Source organism: Miscanthus floridulus, chromosome 18, assembly GCF_019320115.1.
Source record: "Miscanthus floridulus cultivar M001 chromosome 18, ASM1932011v1, whole genome shotgun sequence".
Taxonomy (NCBI): domain Eukaryota; kingdom Viridiplantae; phylum Streptophyta; class Magnoliopsida; order Poales; family Poaceae; genus Miscanthus; species Miscanthus floridulus.
Window position 1 is genome coordinate 132,337,431 of NC_089597.1, and position 2,139 is coordinate 132,339,569.

At 40.7% G+C, this 2,139-nt stretch overlaps 1 protein-coding gene across 1 annotated transcript; it reads right to left on the bottom strand.

Moving 5' to 3' along the window:
* Positions 1-533: 533 nt before the first annotated feature.
* On the bottom strand, positions 534-1,454 carry LOC136524705 (uncharacterized). Its single transcript, XM_066517969.1, has one exon. It carries the CDS (start codon positions 1,452-1,454, stop codon positions 534-536), a length of 921 nt encoding a protein of 306 aa, XP_066374066.1.
* Positions 1,455-2,139: the final 685 nt, after the last annotated feature.

Genomic DNA, 2,139 nt, shown 5'->3' on the forward strand with positions numbered 1-2,139 from the left:
TCTTCCTTGAATAAATTTGGGCTTCTTGCTTGCATCATCCATGCACCCACTAGCTATGATATTGTTGAGTCTTGCAATTTCCTTCTTCATAGCTTCCATATTAGTAAGGTTAGTAGCACAAGCTTCTAAATCAATATTGTAGCATCTATCACAACCCTTGCTAGTAGATGCATTAGAGCTCTCACTTGCTTTCGTAGGATGTGAGGTTTTATCCTAAAGGATGCTAAATTGCTTTTCAAGCTCCTCATTTCTTGTCCTGAGGGCGTTGTTCTTTTCTTGAAGAGTATTTAGGTCATCCTTTAGAGTAGCTATGACACTTTCCGCTTGGTCAACTTCCAAATGTAAAGTTTCAACCTCACTTCTTTATGATGCAAGAGCTTTCTTGCAAGTAACATAGAGTTTCTCTTATTTGGCAAGAGTAGCTTGAGTTCTCTCTAATTCATCTACCACCTTGGCTATGAAGTTCCTAGATTTTTTACCCATTTTACTTACCAAGTTGTTTACTTCATCATCACTAGATTCATCACTAGAGTCTATGTCGGATTCATCACTAGGTGGAGGAGAGGATTTAGGCTTGGATTTAGGTTTGACCTTTTCTCCTTTGCCCATGAGACAAAAAGTGTAGATCTCTCCTCATCATCGGTCAAGTTGGTGAACAGCTTTGGTGAAGAAGAATTCTTCTTGATAGCAATGGTTGCAACTTTCTTTGTTTCTTCTTCACTTGAGCTATCATCATTTGAATCACATTCATGACCAATATGAGCTTGACCCAAATAGTTCTTCTTCTTGTCTTTCTTGTAGTGCTTCTTCTTCTTGTCTTTCTTGTACTCTTTGTTCTCATAAGGACAATCGGCAATGAAATGCTCTGTGCTTCCACAATTATAGCACTTTCTCTTTTGCTTATTGGGGAACCTTCTCTTCACAAACTTGTACCCTTCTCTTTTCAGCCCCTTCTTGTACTTCCTCATGAACAAAGCAACATCACCAATCTCACCGGAGGACACTTCATCATCTTCATCATCACTTGAGTCACTTGATGAATCAACTGTCTCAACCTTGCTTGATCTTGATCTTGGTGGCTTGCTTGAGGTGGAGGTCTTGTTTGATTTGTTTGCCTTGAGAGCTACCTCTTTGACATTCACGTTCTCCATCTTTGCTTCTAGCTCTCCAAACTTCTTCCTTTGTTGTATCTCCATCTCCATGAGCTCATGAGTGAGTATTCTTCCAAGGACATCACTAGGGGTGAACTCTTCAAACCTCTTCTTCTCTCTAATCAATGTCAAAAGAGTTGGGTTTCTTGGTGCAAATGCTTCTAACATCACCTTTACAACATGATGATCATCCAAGTCATCCCCACCCAAGCCTCTAATCTTGCCAACTATCATCATCAATCTATCAAACATCTCTTGAGGGCCTTCTCCATCCTTGATGACAAACCTATTGAGTTGAGCCATCAATAGATCAATCTTGGACTTCTTTACCTTACTAACCCCTTCATGTGCAAGGTGAAGAGTGTCCCAAATCTCCTTAGCAATCTCCAAACCAATCACTTTGTTGTACTATTCCAGGCTTAATGCATTTAGAAGAGCACTAGTAGCTTGAGCATTGCGATGTATCATGCGAATCTATCTTGGTGTGGGATTTTTGGGATCAACGGGATCTTCAAAACCTACACACAATATTCCACATCTCCGGATGGAGTCTAATAAGATAAGCCTTCATCATATGCGTCCACTTGGCAAAGTTAGTCCCATCAAATTGGGATAACTTGCCCGTGGGTATGTTGATGTGAGTGTTAGTAGGCAAATTTATAGAATCATAATTAAAGGATACACTCGAATATGATCTCTTGGTGTTGGACTTGAGTGTTCTCTTTGGTAGTCTTTGAGCATAGTACTCATCATCATCATCTCCATTCTCTGACTCGCTGCTTGGTTGTTGACTTGATTCCACTTTTCTTCTTACTTTGTGTTTCTTCTCCTTCTCCTTGTTCTTTTCCCTTTGCTTGTCACCCATGGAGGATCCCTTCGCACCGAGCTTGAGCTTTGGAAGTCGCTCAAGCACTGCATGGGATCTTCCACAGGAGCTTCGAGTTCTTCTCCACTTGGAACATCTTCATAGCGTTCTTCTCCATCTTTC